This window comes from Prinia subflava, chromosome 3 (assembly GCF_021018805.1).
Source record: "Prinia subflava isolate CZ2003 ecotype Zambia chromosome 3, Cam_Psub_1.2, whole genome shotgun sequence".
NCBI lineage: Eukaryota > Metazoa > Chordata > Aves > Passeriformes > Cisticolidae > Prinia > Prinia subflava.
The window spans coordinates 69,944,948-69,959,686 of record NC_086249.1 but is presented as its reverse complement, the minus strand read 5'-3'; the positions used below and the strand labels follow the sequence as shown (position 1 = coordinate 69,959,686).

Here is a 14,739-nt window from a genome sequence, read left to right as displayed (position 1 = left end):
GAAGACCTTCACTAAATGCAAGGCCATCATTTCCAAGACAAATGAAAAGCAAACAAGATAGAAAACAAATTTTATTGAATGAACAAAAGTCTAAAAGTCTCCCATTTTTTGGTTAACAAAAGCAGCAACCTACAAAACCCCTGCATTCCATGACAATTATGTAAAAAAATTAATCCTTGAGCAGGTATGAAATGAACATTTGTACACAGAACAATACAACTGTTGAGATGTTTTTGGGCAAACAACTGGATTTATCAGGGAAAGAAAAAAAGAAAAAGGAAAAAGAAGACTACACCTGGGACACCTGAAAAAGCTTGAATTGTGTGCTGGCTGAGAGGTATATCACTGGGGCTGCCAGCAGTTTACAGCACTTGCATCCCCTTCACACAAAATGAAAAGAGCAGCAGGAAAAGGACAGAGATTTTAAGACTGAACAAGGAAAATAACTGCCAACAGAACACAGTGTTCAGCTAGCTCATTTGGCTATTGGTAAATGCAGCTTTTAATACTGAATTTGATAAGCTTGTGTTTAGTGAGTCCGTGCTCTCAGGAGGCTCCCGGGTAGAGAATTCAGCCACTTCACCCAGAGAGCAAAAGTAACAGAAAAGTTCCATCTTCAAACAGGTGATTCCTCAGAGTCACAAACAGGCAACCAGATAAAGGAAAAGAAACTGAGACCTGCTTGACAAGATATGATTATCTGACTGACAGAAGTTAAATGGAATTTAAGTGGAGAATGTACATTCTCTTTGTAAATCCAACAAGGCTTTCTAACCTATATGATCTTTTTTCTTTTTCATTTGCACTGGATATGGGCAGCCTTACTAAAATGAAGTGCTAAAAACAATGGCAATGTTTACTTTTATCCTTACACCATTTGCAGAATAACCCTTTTTTATAATGTCATACCATAATTTTTCATGCTTTTGAACAATAAACATTTTCAATGAAATCTGTTTATTACATTGACTGATTTCCACCTGCTCTTTTGTTTTCACATATCAGGACACAGTACAATTATTTCAAAAGAAATTATTGATTTTGCTATCATATTCACCTTTGATTGCAAAATTACAATAATCTGTGCTTATCTGTCACTTTATACATCAGACCTCATCTATTCCAGCCATATCAACATATTTGTTTAATAATTATGAAGCTTTATCTTATACCATAATTTCTATTCTTATGTTTTTAGGACTAATAAATCCCTAATATGTTTTGATTAAAACTAACTTTAATATATTAACTCTATCATCTAAAGTTAATTTTAATCATTTCCATCATAATCATTATAACTCTGATATCCACTGTTCCTCCTCTCCCGAAGATTAGATTTCTTCCACGTAGATTCTTGATGAAAGCTAGCACTGAAAGATCGACCCAGTCGCCCGTGTTGTTTCTTAGATATATTATCTTCACTTTCAGATTTGGAAATTCCTTGTCCCTGTGTTTGGGATTGTTTATTCTGTCTAACATTTCCAAATGGAAAATTCCAAGGACCAAATCTTTGCCAGTTGAGTCTCTGAAAGGCAATGATGCAATGAAGATTTCCTCCAACCTAATCAAAGTAAAACAGGTTTTTTGTTAAATACACTCCACAGGCACATTTCTAACATACACAGATATTGGACATCAACATTTTGGCAAGTAACACAATACTTTCAAAAAGAAAACAAGAAGTACTACGACATACAAACCAGGAAAAAAATAACAACAAACAACAAAACACCACAAAACCATATACAGAAATATACAACTTGCATCAATAAGTTCTGATTGTTTCTCAGATTCAATTACTGCTTTTTTTGGTTTGTTTTTTAGATCTTTTTAATCTATTCATTTTACCCTTCATGGGCCAGTATCACTTATCTTCTGCTAGTCTTTTTTTACTTTCTAGCTACCTTCTCAGCAATTAACTGTTCTGGTCCATTCTCATCTTGTTGACATAGTCTTCCATAGGGTCTTCACATCTGAAATCATCTCTTCAGTCTATTATTTATCACAGACTTTCCATCTGCAAATCACAAATACATCCTCCACCCATGAGAGACAGCCCTATCTACAGGAAAGAAAGCCACATGTATTGACAGTAACTCCACACAAGGGGGACATACACATTCTTTTATGCCTGATCCTACTCAATTGTGCTTTCTTTCCCACTTCAATGTTGTTGGAGGGTCACACCTTCAAGGGTCTGTAATTTGTCTGCAGAGCATTTTTATACTTGCTGCAGCTGCATTTTAAATCAACAAACTTAAATATTCTGACCAAACACATTCTGTATACACAGATATCCTTGCTCATCCTAGCATATTGATGATTTATATCTTGTCCAGCAAGTAAATCTAAATTCCTTTGATATGCCAAAACCCACATAATACTTTTGTCTCCAGTAACACTTCACAACAGAACAAATTCCTTGAGTGAAGGTATCTTACACTGGTGAAGTATGAGTAAGTTTGCAAAAACCTACCATCTTAGTGAGTTTACCTTACCTTCTTTGTTTTTCGATGTTGCAATCCTCTCTCTAGGTGTCGAATATCTAGATATTCTGGATTTTGAGTGTTTAGGTCAGTGACAATATCTGTCCACCTACAGAAGAAAATCATTACTACTCAGCTGATATTTATGAAACCTCAGCAGCATGAAGACACACACACACATGCAAATACAGACCGGTAGCTTTAAACAGTCTTATCAGGGATTGAGAGATGAATGAATGTGTAAAGTTACAAAAGCCTCAGTATTAGAGACATCAATGTAAAAGTGTCGCTTTTAATCAAAGCACTCACAATGATTATTCCTGCTCTTGGGAAACACCTTCCAAAATGAGTAAGAACATCATGAGTCATAGTTACATTCCTCACGCTTACCAATTCATGAGTTTGGGAAAGAAAGAAGAAAATTGTGGTTTAGGCAAGGAGAAACGTTACTCTTTTTTATTTAAACCTCTCCTACCCCTTTTGTATTATTTTGTTCAGTTCCTTAGTTTCTTTCACACACTAAATGTGCTTTTACCAGACAGCTCTCATCATAACTTACTCCTCCATTTTTTTAATTCTAAACTATAAATTCAATAACTCCCCATTCACTCAGCTTTTCAAAGATTCAAAATTCCTTCCAGCCCAACTGAAACAAGTAATTTCATATTCCTGACCTCTTTAAACCTGCACATCACATTTTCATTTCTATCAATGTCTAACTAACTGTTTTGCTCTAACACCACCCTCCAAGTTCAGAAAATGCATTTCTACTCCAACGTTTGCCCTCTTTCCTTAAGCACAGAACTTTCTACCAGCTCTCACTGGGAGTGCCGCAGGAGGAAGAATGTCTCCACAATCAAAATTAGTATTACAAAGGGTTTTATTATATATTCAGAAACCTTTTCCTGCGCCATTTGTAGCTAATATACCACAAGCAAAGTTCTACCCTAAGCACCTACAATATGCCATTTCTCAGTAATCAGATGCATAATGTGATTTTAATTTTGTTGCACTCATAGCTAATATCATAGTCCAAAACACCCAGGTATTTGCAGTTATTGACAAGGTCACATCACTGACAAAAAAAACAAATTAAATGTAATTAATCCATTATATTTCTGCACAGCACCCTCTAGTTCTCCTAGTCTGTATGTCTAGTTTAGACACCAACTTTGAGTCAAACCTCATCATAAATGTACTGTCTGAATGCACAGACAAGCAAACAACAAAACAGAGTACAGGCTGCACCTGCACCCAAGCTAGGAGATGTCTGCAGCAGCAGAATATCCTGTGCACAGCCCAGACACAGCCTCTGGATGTCCTCAGATCCAGTTAAAATCCCCCAACACCATGCAGTCTGTAAGTCACAACTGGCACAACAGCAGACAGTTGAGGTGCCTTTTCTTCCTGACTAATATGAGCTGTGTCACACTCAAAAAAAAGATACGAGCTTTGGCTCTCAGCAGCGCACATATGTTCTGACCGGTGATACAAAACTTCAGAGCCAGCCTTGAGGTCAAACCACAGAGCTTCTCACTGAAGCAGCATCTGCTTCTATTAGATACACATGTATATATTCATTTAAAAGAACAGTCACTGGGTGACTCTGAGCAGAGAACTACAAACTGTTTTGAAAGAAAACATTGTTTCACATTCTTACCAAGTAACATACCTTTTACAGTGTATTGTTGGATGCTTTCTGCTGGGCTCTCCAATTAAGATCCAATATTCTACCTCTTGCTGCAAGACACGACCTCTGTTCAATAGAAGATACAATCTTAGTAAGATTTATTGTGCATACTAAAAAGAAAGATATTAACAGTTTCTTGTTCTATTTAGGATTTTCTAACATTTTAAATTGTTTCCTCAGCCAAACTAAAAATCAGCCCCTGTGCTATAGTGTTTGCAATTGCATACAGGGAACCTTTAGTTTCACAAGGCCTGAAAGTAAACCTTGGGGATGCTACTACACATTTTTTGGGAGGAAAACAGATTTTCACTTAAAGCAGTTTTATTTGGATGAAAGACAGTCTGGTACACAATGTAAATACAAATATATAGGAAACAACAGAAATAAGAGTTGTGGAAAGCCACGCTGAAGTGGTACAGCTTCCTCCTTCTGTGACGTCTAACAGTCATGGAAAGAGTCCTCTCCACTATTTTTAAACTATACCTCAGCTGACTAAGAGCTGTAGGGTAACCTGTAAGAACAAAACTGGCAACTTCAAATGCTTCCTTCTAAACAGGCAATACCAGACACTAAAATCCAAATCTTTGAATTAATACTACTTTGCAATCAACTTCCAAGAAGCTCAAAGCTTGCAGTAACCTTGTCAAGGAAAATTTTTGACAGGTATTAGGGTGGAACTGATGAGATACACAGGACTGCTCTGGGACTTCCTGTGTATAATTATCTCATGAAAAACTACATCAGTTTCAACTGTGACAAAACCTGACATTTTTGTGCCTAGGGTTTTAGACAGCCAATGGCCTTATTGCTTAGAACAATTTGTTTACTTACAAAGAATTCCCTGTAAAATAACAATGGACTCCATCAGTGCAAAGATGGGAAACCAAGACACAGGACAGATTGACTTACCTAAAGTCACATTGGAAGTCTGTGGTTGAACTGGGAACTGAACCCAGGTCTCCCGAGTCCAAATCCAGCAACCTAAGATCATACAGGAAGTCTGTGGGTGACCTAAGAACTGTCTCTAAACTCAGCCTAGCAACCTATCACCCTTTCTTTTGGGACCTCAAATGTTCTTAGCTTGATTTTTAAATAAAAACTTTCCTTTGTAAGCAGAGTGCAAAAACAGGTAAACAAGAACCGCTCCAGAATTTACTGGCAGTGCTTCTGAAAGCAAAACTATTTTTTTCCCCTCAGTAGGATCAGAAAATACAAACAGGATGCTCATCTGGTCTGACCTCCAGCCTAAAGTAAAGGCTGTCAAAGCTTCTTGAACTTATGATTTCACGTTAATATTGTTAAAAGAGAACTGTTGTTAAGAAAGAAAGCTAAAACTGACTTAAGTAACATCACTAGTGACTAAGAATCCATTTCAGCCATGGGTAAAGAATGAAAGTCTTGTTCTCAGTCATTACTAAACAATATAAACATAAACTAGTTAAGAGATATGTTATGTTTCCAAACACTGAACCATATCATTTCTCAGATTGTATGTTTGATTTAGTAAACTTGGTTTTTTTTTACTTTGATCTTCTAGTGCAGATTCTTCCTAACTGATTGAGAAAGTAAGTGATTAACACGTTGGTAAACTCATGTAGACTGATGTGTTGGATTTCTACTTTGGGCATATTTTTTACACTCTTCTCACAAACCTGGCAAGTCAGTGAACTCAGTGTCAATAAAAAACTGTATTCTTTTGTTCTTATAAGCTTTCATTAACCCTATCATAAGCTTCACACTGGGAACCATGTAGATTCAGATGATTATGAATGACCATTTTGAACTCCAAAAGTAGAGCTGGCATTCTCTATTTCTCTTCAACAAAGTCAAAGTCAGACTGCTTAGCAACCAATAGCCAGAAGTTCACCTTACACTAGTGACCTACGCTTTTTCCTGTTTAGCATTCCACAATACTGGTACCTGCTGATTTTCTCAGGGATTGGCTACTTACGCTCTATAACAATACTAATAAATACTGACCAATGGCTGAACATCAAGAAAGTCCAACTGAATTCTTTAATACATACCATGTTTGCAAGTACTTTGAGAGAGGAAAAACAGCTTAATACGATTTGGTGAATGAGGTAAAACAAACTGCTCTCTTCAAGAGAGTGCAGAGAGTACTCTACTATTGATAGCACTCTACATCGAGCAGCAAGGTAAATGCCTTACAATAGCTAATACAAGTCCCAAGAATTAATATTTTCCAAGTTAAAATTTCTGGGTTTAATGCAAGACTCTCCCCAAATTCCATATGAATATTAATGCTATTATCATTTTTTAAAATTTTGTATTTAGTTGAAAACTATATCAACTATTGCATTATATTATCCTAGTAGTGTCACTGACAAATCTGAAATTGTTATAAAGGGAAGTGTATTTTTATTCTAAAACAACTGGCATATTAAGCTTATAGAAGAACTCCAGCATTTCAAGCATTGTTAAAAAAAAAGCCAAACCTAATGTTATAGCCCAAAGATCTCTTCAAGCTTTTCTCCCCACATACACTCCCAATTCCTGGTAACAAATCACTCATATATCTTTACTTTTCTATGCCTTACATGCCAGTAGTTGGAGTTTACCATCACCATTATTAGTCAACATTAATGCAAAAAAAAGTACATAACCACCATCCTGTGACACCTACAAAACCCCTGCTCCTGCCAAACACAAGCACTGGTTTCTAAATGTAAATTTCATCACATCCACCTCATGAAGGATTACTATCACTGTAGACTTTTTGCTTCTAGTTTATAAAGGAAAACTGCAACATACACACACTTCTTTTGCTTTCTCTTCCAAGCTCTCTAGGAACACACTCTCCCCATAATCAGCTTTTTTTTTTTAGTTTTGCCTTAAACATCCCCCCTCCTCGGCCTTTTTCAGCCCATAGGTTTTTATTTTTCAGATTAGTTACTTTCATTTGCCTTATATAAAATAACTACCTTCTCTTTATCTGGCTAGAGGGTCTTTAAACAAACAATTTCTTAATACCACTTACAGTTTTCTCTTTTAAGTTCTCTCAATGTTGTCTGTTTAGTTATGTTTCATTTTAAGTCAGTCCTTTCAAAGCACACTGTAGTGTTTTTCTAGCTCAGACAGATGCCTATATGACACAAACTGAAATGTTATTTATGGAGAAAAATGTAAAAAAAGTAAAAAAATGTAAAAAAGTAAATTTTTTATATGTTTCTTCCACGAAAATAAGCATGAACACAGATAAACATAAACACAGTATCTTACCTGTAGGCTTTACTAGCTTTTACTGGGGTTGCTTCAAATCCAATTGGGCAAAAATAATGGTTTTGGCAATGGTAGATGTAGGCCATTGATTCATCTTTCAGTCCTCGTGTTAGCTTTGCAAGGGCCCCTGCAGCTAAAAAGGAAGATCAGGTTACAGGCCAAGGTACTTTGGATCCTGAGTAACATGTTCAGCAGAAAAAAAAATTCCTATTTGACACCAAAGTAGTTATACTGCTTTTTAAGTGGGAGGGCATGACCTGAAAGGCATGCACAAAGTACACTTTTGATATCAAACTTATTACTTTTTTGTACCAGGCAGGAAATTAAATACTATCTGCTGCACAGTCTGTGCCAGGGAAATGCATTATAAACTATGCTTTGTGTTTAGATCAAAATCAAATTTAGAAAAAGAACCAAAAGTATCTCTTAACCTAGGAAATACACACTGCAACAGAATGCAGACCCAACTACCCTAAGTCAGATGTGGCACACATTAAGAAACTACTTAAACCACTGAGAACATTCAAACATTTGGTATCATGAGCTTTTTGGAGCTTCCTGGTCTCAGGAACACATAGGGGCATGAAATGATTTATAATGTGACCACAGTGCTCAGTTTCAGGAGAAGACTAGAAGAGGCACTGAAATATAACAATTTTCAACTGGGATACCAAGAAAAAAAAATCCGTTTTAATGATCTCTAAAATTTTTCAGATTGATTTGGGCTTTTAAAGGACCTTTCAGTTAGAAAGTAATTACCCAGACTATACCAAAGGCTAGTAAACTGTGCGTGAAAGTAAAATTTTTTAAATAGCACACCTAAAACAGAGACAAAAATGCAGCTTCTTAAGCTAATTAAGAATAATCGCCTAACTTTACAGAAAGATGTTAGCTACAGTCAGGCAGAACAGGCAAGTTCATTGCCTTTAAAATTGTGTTTTTAAAAAGCATAAAACATTAAGTAAGGACTAATACTTTTTGTTCTCCCTCCAGATGACAGCAAACAAATCTTCCCACACACCAATGCAGAACTGGAAATGCAATGTTTGTCTGGATACCTTAAAATTCCAATTCTGTGACAGCAGAATATATAGCATGCAATGTATTTTATCATCATAAAAGTATAAATTAAAATTTTAGCTAAATAAGAGAAAAAGTAAAAGCAGAAAAGTCAGCCAACTTGGAGCTGTTTGATACCTTATCTCAGACTAGAAGTACTACTTACAGACTTTGTCCTGTCAAATGCTACACACTGCAGGATTTTTCAGTTTATACACTGTAAGATGAATGCTTTAGGATTAGCTACGTACCAGTTTCTCCAGCTGTCTTGTTCTTCCCATGAGGTTTATACAGAACGTATGAGCATCCCTTGATATGGAAGTGGTCATTTATTTGCCTAAACCATCTGAAACAATAAGCTTAAAGATTGTAGTAACTCAAGAGTTATTAAACGTATTTTTTCACTCTTTTCCTGTGCTTTGACAGTTTAGGAAAAAGTCTTGGTGTGCTAGTAAATATCTACCTCACTAATATTTAGATTGTAGATGACCACAGCCCCAAATACAAATCTTAACATATCCCAGACAGAGAAATAAATACAAGGAGCCTTTTCCTTCATTCTGCTTTTCCAGACTTGACATAGATCCATCAAAGGCCTGGATGTGAAATGTTGGTCCTATTGTATTTAGCCCAGCCACCTCTAATGTTCAATTACTCAGCCTTTAGAAAGACACACAAATTCTGAGGTGCCAAACTTCAACCGTGATTTGTAGGGTACATAAATCAAATCTAAGATACCAGAAGGGCCCCTTCAAGTGACACTTTCTGCTTATTCTGTTGGGTTTCTCTCACCTAAACTTTCCAAAGCCTGAGCATTACAGGAGCCTCATACTGCAACTCCTCACAGCAGCACTAAGTGAGGACAGGCCAGCAATTTCTCCACATTAGAAGATTCGAATTCACACGTTTGAAGATAATACCTCAATCAGAAAGCTATGTTGGGTAATGGGGCTGGCTCCCAGCTCTCCTGTTTCAAAGTACTTTAAAATTATTGGACCAAGCAGGAAAAAAAAGAAAAAAACAAAAAGATGGCCAACTTCTCTGCTGCATAAAGGATGCTCACAGGGGAAATCAAAGAACAAATTAACTTCTCTCTGTATAGACTGTTGACACAAGGAGACACAACATTACATCAGCTTGGTCTATAAGAGTTGCTATACACTGACACACTCGTGAAGAGATACGAATCCTGGATCTGAATTTCCTTAAGCAGGTAAGGAAATTTTCACAACCTTTTCCAATGATATAGCCAATATGCTGGACATGGAATAGACTGCTGCCACATTTTCAAATCCAACACCATCCTGGATCAGCCAAATACTATATATTGCCCCCCTCCAAAAAAAAAACCAATCAAATGCAACTCATGAAACAAGAAAGAATACTGCAAAAGTTTTTAATCTCACCAAAGGGTAACATAATAAAGCCCTGTCAAAATATTCAGCACAATAGTAAAATAGGCTTCTTGGTTCTGTTTAATCCTAGAATGCCTCATTAATTTAATACCAAAAAAAAAAAAAAGTACAAAGAATTTAGGTTCAACCTATAAATATCAGGAAACAGCAAAGCAGAAGTGATAAAAAAATTTCAAAGAGTTCTGTGACTCCAGCCCCATGTTTTTGTTCCTAAACAGCTCCATTGCAGCAAAGATCAGTACTATCTCATGTTCAATTCTTAAATTACATTTTAAATTAAACTAATAGCGCATCAATCATCTTTTCAGGCCATATCAGTGGTATTAGCAAGCATTTACCATGCATTTTCAAAAACAGGAAAATAAAGTGTAAAGAGAAAGTTTCCTAACCAGAAGACTAAACTCATTAGAGTATTATCTAACCATTACACAAACTGAACCAAAACTCAAATCGAATTTCACATTGACCTGACCTGTGTAACAATATCACACCATTCAAAATGGCCAGTGCAAACTACTCTTTGAGAAGTTTCATTGTCAGAATACTCAGGTATGCTTCATTATTCTAAAACTTAAGAGGATTAACATGTCAGCCACTTTGTTTTTAAGTAAATGAACTACTACTGTATTTGTAAAAGTTCTATCTCTTAGCTGCCTCAAAAGAACCAAACATACCTCATTAGAGTTGTATTTCCAGTGAAGGGACCAAACCTAATCTCCTCAAATGGAGGCTGAAAGCCCAGTATATGCAAGGCTTCTTCTTGAGTGATGGGGGGTAAACTTAAAAAAAAAAAGTGTTGTAATTAGAAACACATTTTTGACCCTCTAGAGGCAAAGCAGAGCAATCTATATGTGACTTTACCTTCCAGCTCCCAGTGTACTGTATAAGAAATTCCAGCAAGACACTAAGGACGAAATTCCACAGGAAGTCTTGTACTGAGGTCGGCTAACACAATACCTTAAACAAAAAACCTCAAACATATTAGTAATACAATCTTGACTCACATATATGACAAACCTGAACTACCTTTTTGTGTGCCATGTCACTAAAGTGTCACATTATACTGAATGTCATTGGCATTAAAATAAAGAAGCAAACAAAAAACCCAAAACAACTGTATCCTTAAAAGCAGAAATTAAGCAAATATACTGACCAATTTCTTTGCCAGATGCCACCACCCTATTTCATATAAATCAGTCAAATTTCTAACAGCCTCATGGGAGTTCTGTACAAATGGTCTTGTAGGAAAATATGACTCTCTACTAATATAACATGGTTTTATTCAGTATCTTCTAACACGTGCACTTGTGGCAAACCACATCTCTGCCAATTTACTAACAAATATCATTCTGGGCCACAGATTCCCTAGGTTAACTCTAACTTTCTAGTGTCACAGACAAAGTTAGCACCAGACATGCATTAAACTAAATTAATTTAGTGAGCTATATTAATACTACAATAGTTGTATAGAACTGACAGATTCTGATCAAGTATTTCCCAAATCAGAAGTAAGTAAAATCAGAAGTAAAACATATCAGTGCTATGTTTAAGGTAACTTTTTGCCTGACTATGCTACTGAACTAGAATATTGTTTTGCAATGAATCCCCACATAAGTTTTTCCCTTTACTAAAATAAAAAGGAATATTTAGAAAGCAAAATGTTTTAAGAATCTCAACAGATGGGAGGGAAGCTCTAATTTTGCTTCTAGAATGCATGAGACAGTGTGTATGCTAAACACTTCTATCAAAAAAAAACCTATGAAGACATTATTGAGAAGTTTGAAATCAGGTAACTAGCAACAGAGTTTACTGAGAAACTACATAGTCAGTATAGTTCATAAATTCATAACTTCATAAATGAATTCAGAAATACTACCATCTCCGAAGGTCCAACACTTTTCTCTCCTTCACGTCTTCAAGAGCTGAACGCTGAGGACACTCTCTGTATTGCTTGCTTTTTTTATCCACTGATTTTTTCTTTGTCCCTTGTTTCTTCATGCTGCCTGCAAAAAATATTCAGAAAAAATTCCAGATCAAATGATTGTCTAGTTTGCCATTCACAGCTTTCTTCTTCAATACTTTTAGTAATAGCATGCAGCTCAAATAGAGACACTGGTTAGTAAGTGTAAACTGGGACTAAACATTAACTGAAAGGAGAAAGCTCAAATACATAATCCAAATTGTCAACAGGTTTTGAAAGCTTCCATTAGCTCTGTAAACAACACGGTGTTTAGATCATGAACAGAATTAATGATGACCTGCCCAACTGTTTAGAGAGATAAGTCAATCTGATTATTCTAATGCATTAAATCACCCATCCCAGAAATAGACTCTCAGACCAACATGGACCTCCCATCTCCTAACATTAAGTACACAGGGAACATCATGAAATGCTTATTTTTCACCACCTTGCAACCAGCTACAGTTTCTGATGAAAACTTATATGCAAATCCATTAATAATAATATACACCCAAGGTCTTCTCCTTTTCATGAGCCACTGTGACAGCTGCAAATAGAGAGTTGGGCCATGTGCTAAAGCAGAAATATTTTTGTCCCATTCTGAAGCTATATATCCAGATGCATAATATACTAGGTCCTACTAAAACAAAAGGAAAAAAACACTCCAACAACACAGGGGGAAGGCTGGGAGGGATACCAGAAACCACCCCAAATACTACAGTTAAGAAGTCAGCCTTGATTTGGATCTACTTCCCCTGGCAGTTACACTTGACTTTTAATGCTTTCCTCTCTCACTCTCTTCTGTCCCAATGAGCAGGTTCCTTGAAATGAAGCACAGGTTCTTCCATAGCACTTCCTTATGGGACATATGTGCTGGCCAGCCCCCTTCTCCAACAAGCTGGAAACATGAAGCCTTTTCCTTTCACATCAAAACTTCACCAGCTCACCTGCTTTGTTCTTCAGATTGGAGTTCACACCATTGAACTCTGATTTGTCTATTTCCCATGCCAGTGGAAGCTTTCCGAGATTCCCAGGCAGGCTTTCCAAGTTAGCATCTTCACTGTAGATAATCTCTGAAGCACCAGTTTGAACGCTGAGTAAGTTAGGTGTGTTATTTCCAACGTTTAAGGCAGCACTGCTTGATAGGCAGGCACTAACTGAAGCACTTGGACTTTTACAAATAGATGTTACTCTGTTTAAAAAAGCATAGTCTGAGCAGATGGTATAAAACTTCTCCCTCGTATGAGTCACAGGACATCCCCATGGATAATGCCCATCTTCCCTAGACACCAAGGATGCAGTGGAGGTGTCTGACATGCAGTAGGGCTTCACGGCATCGTGAAGAGAAGCTTCTGGGGATTCTTTCCCAGGTGTGTTGTCAGTATTTCCATTATTTCCAGAACCATTTTCTTTTTCATCTTCTGAAATAGTAGGCATTGAATGATACTAAGAGTATTGCACAGCGGAGAATAGCTTTTCTTTATGTTTTAATTACAACAGGGTTTTCATCATTGCCTCCATTGCCTTTGCAAGGTATCAATGAGGTACCTGAAAAAAAAATGGTAAGTTAGTACAGGTTTCTCATTCAACATAAAATATACACAAAGTTTATCCTTGAACTCATAGCCAATAAAAGCTGAATACCCTTCAAGATACCACAACACACATGGTGTCTTTCCCTAAGCAACTCTAGAACTCTACAATTAGCACTTTTCACAATCTGTGAGGTGCCAACAGCATACACCAGTGATATCATGATGAGGACATAATAAGCAATGACGCTTATAAAGCAGCACACAAATAAAAAAAATTAAATAATAAAAAAAATTTAAAAAAAAAGCTTTCTACATGTTCTTGATTGTGGTTGCTCTCTTATATTCCTTACAGTCACAACACACTGTAAATGTGGAGTACAGAATAATTTCTAGAAATTAATAAATCATCATACAGAAATTTATGGTCACTTAATTCTGCTGAATCCTGCAAATTTCTGCTGCAAGTGAAGTTCAAGCATACAATTACAGTAACTATAGCCTCTATCGATTGTAAATTGACAACACCACCCTCAATCTGTTCCAGTGCTTTCCTCCTATAGCTGTTAAAGGTTCCCTTTTATTTTTACGTGCCTCTTATTCTTCAAGACGTGAGAAAGAAAAACAGGGTTTGTTTATGGCAGCTAAGAATTACCAAAAACCAGTTTAGACGGCTGGCTGGCTTGCTTGAAACGATCATTTTTAAAGGGCAAGCTGACAGCGCGTGTGTTATCTGTCATCCCTGCAGCTCGCACGTCTGCAGACGCGCGCCGCAGATGGGAACCTGGCGCGAGGGAGGCAGGAATTCCGCTCCGCAGCCGCCTCCTGCAACACCCGCTTCGAGCCGCTGCCCCGCACCTGCAGCGCCCCGCCAGCGCCTCCGGCCTCCCCCGGCCGCCCGGGCTCCGCTCGGGAGCGCAGGGACGCGTCCAACACGCGCCCCTCCCCCCGCGCTGCCGCCAGTCGGCTCCAGAGCGAACAGCCGCGGGCTGGGGGAAGGGGCCTCCCGGGACCGTGGGCTCGCTCCCCGCCTGGGCGCCTGCGAGGGGCGGCGGGGGCGGCAGGCTGTCCCGGCCCGTGTTACCTGCGCGGAGCGGGGCTCGCCGGCGTCGCCTCCCCGGCCGCGGCGGAGCGGGGACGCGGGCGCGCCGGAAGCAGACACAGCCGCGCGCTCACCTGCGCGCCCCCGCCGCCCCCCGCCTCCTCCGCCGCCGGCCCGCACCAACTCCCGCCGCCGCACGGGGACGGGGGAGCGCGGGGCTGCCCGGCGGCCGCGGCCGCGCTCCCGCTGCGGCCCTCACGGTGTCTCCGAGGAACCAGTGGCGAGCACCTCCCGGCTGGGCCGCGACTGCGC

At 38.3% G+C, this 14,739-nt stretch overlaps 1 protein-coding gene across 4 annotated transcripts; it reads right to left on the bottom strand.

Annotated features, from left to right (window-relative positions):
- Positions 1-58: 58 nt before the first annotated feature.
- Positions 59-14,705, bottom strand: BIVM (basic, immunoglobulin-like variable motif containing). 4 transcript variants are annotated; one of them, XM_063392397.1, is made up of 11 exons: positions 14,562-14,705; positions 12,801-13,401; positions 11,770-11,896; positions 10,755-10,850; positions 10,568-10,672; positions 8,730-8,824; positions 7,420-7,552; positions 5,086-5,157; positions 4,159-4,242; positions 2,499-2,595; positions 59-1,561 (listed from the first exon to the last, which is right to left on the bottom strand). In XM_063392397.1, the coding sequence occupies exons 2-11, from the start codon at positions 13,288-13,290 to the stop codon at positions 1,271-1,273; spliced, it is 1,590 nt and encodes a 529-aa protein (XP_063248467.1). In that variant the 5' UTR covers positions 13,291-13,401; positions 14,562-14,705; the 3' UTR covers positions 59-1,270. The 4 variants fall into 4 exon arrangements, with proteins under 4 accessions (XP_063248467.1, XP_063248466.1, XP_063248468.1 ...); XM_063392396.1 differs by having other exon boundaries at positions 14,470-14,607; XM_063392398.1 differs by lacking the exon at positions 14,562-14,705 and adding an exon at positions 14,244-14,415.
- Positions 14,706-14,739: the final 34 nt, after the last annotated feature.

Coding starts and splice junctions, on each gene's coding strand:
- BIVM (XM_063392397.1), bottom strand. CDS start 13,290: ATGCCTACTATTTCAGAAGATGAAAAAGAAAATGGTTCTGGAAATAAT. Junction 10,673..10,754: donor AGTACACTGGGAGCTGGAAG/GTAAAGTCACAT, acceptor TTTTTTTTTAAG/TTTACCCCCCATCACTCAAG. Junction 2,596..4,158: donor CCAACAATACACTGTAAAAG/GTATGTTACTTG, acceptor TTTCTTCTGTAG/GTGGACAGATATTGTCACTG.